This window comes from Sinocyclocheilus anshuiensis, unplaced genomic scaffold (assembly GCF_001515605.1).
Source record: "Sinocyclocheilus anshuiensis isolate Anshui unplaced genomic scaffold, SAMN03320099.WGS_v1.1 scaffold1543, whole genome shotgun sequence".
Lineage (NCBI taxonomy): Eukaryota > Metazoa > Chordata > Actinopteri > Cypriniformes > Cyprinidae > Sinocyclocheilus > Sinocyclocheilus anshuiensis.
Genome location: NW_015551074.1, coordinates 1 through 1468, shown reverse-complemented (window position 1 = coordinate 1468; position 1468 = coordinate 1). Strand labels below are relative to the sequence as shown.

General features: G+C 30.0%; 1 protein-coding gene across 1 annotated transcript in view; it reads right to left on the bottom strand.

Annotated features, from left to right (window-relative positions):
* Positions 1-771, bottom strand: part of LOC107662226 (fatty acyl-CoA reductase 1-like) — a gene marked incomplete at its 5' end in the record, with an annotated part of 8428 nt that extends 7657 nt beyond the window's left edge. Inside the window, one exon of the mRNA XM_016452166.1 lies at positions 727-771. Within this exon, the coding sequence (XP_016307652.1) occupies positions 727-771 (45 nt within the window). The remainder of the gene's footprint in view (positions 1-726) is intronic.
* Between the last annotated feature and the right edge of the window lie 697 nt (positions 772-1468).

Genomic DNA, 1468 nt, shown 5'->3' with positions numbered 1-1468 from the left:
CCCCCCCAAAATTTCACAAATCACGTTTTCAGGGGAGCCCATGTCTTATTAAGGGGAGCCGAGCTCCCCCGTAGTTCGCACCCTGAGTGTAGCAGATATTGACATAAAATGCAATAAAAATCAGTCGTCACTCTATATCTCCAATAATATGTCTTAGTAAGATGAGACTGAAATGATCCAAACATATAATGCAATGCAATCCAATGCTGACTGAGAGATGAAGAAATAAAGCTCCTCAGAAGATGTGAGATGTTCTGGAGGCTTGTGAAGATCAACAGTGAAAGTAAACATTCCTCAAAAGATCCTGATGATCAGATTTGAGACGCACTGATTTTTCTAAAAAATGATTGATGGAGAATCAAGTAAAGCTGAGCTGATTCAGTCCAGTAAGTGTTCATCTACTGATAACAATATCAAAGTTATTTTTACGTTTACTAAAATCAATAGTATTTGATTTCACATAAAAAACCATGTGAAGCTCCAGCTGAAGCTGGACATTTGTTCGATTACACTAAAAGAGCTTTGACTTGATAAACTCTAAACTATCAATCAGAGGACAGAAGGCATGGAGTAGATTGTGTGCGACAGGTTTAACAGCAGTTTTGATCATGCAGATCATTTAGAGCCCTTAGAAGGTCACTTCAAGTCAGTTTTACAGGGTTAAGATCGCTCTGTGGGGTTCAGGACTTTCAGATCTGCTGTAGAACATCACGAAGCAATACTTACAGCAATGAAAACACCACTTGGTCCATTAAAGTTGTCTATCCAGCCCTGTCAAACACAGAAAAAGACACAATTACTATGCGGTTGCTAGGGTGCTCTGAGCGGTTGCTAGGTGGTTGCTCGTAAGTCAAGAGTCAAAACCAAACCAGTGTTATTTTAGTATCATTGATATTCTATTATAGTTTTTGTTAATAATTTGAATACAATTTTATTTTTATATTTTCTGTTTTTATTTAAAAGATTTTGTAATTTTGTTTGTTTTTGTCACTTTTATTATTATTTTGTTTATTTTAGTACATCGAGTTAACCTAAATATTATTATTTTTTTTTTAAATATAAATCTATATAGTTTTCCGTTTTATTTCATTTTAGTTATTTTAGTATTTCAAATTAAATTAAATGAAAATGTTGAAAAGAAAACAAAGAAAATAAGATTAGGTTTTGTAATATTTTATTTTACTTCAATTTAAGTTTCTTTTATTTCAAATAAAGAAAACTATTTTTTAAATAATGTCTAGTTTTTATTTTTTTATTTCAGTTTTAATTTTTAGAACACCGAGTTAACCTAAATTTATTATTATTATTATTATTTTTTAAATATATGTCTATATAGTTTTTATTTAATGTTTTTTATTTCAGTTTATTTAGTTTTAGTTATTCAAAATAAACTAAACAAAAATGAGAAATATTACCTTTTTGGCAGCCAGCTGAAATAAAGTTTATATACAGTATATGTATATATATA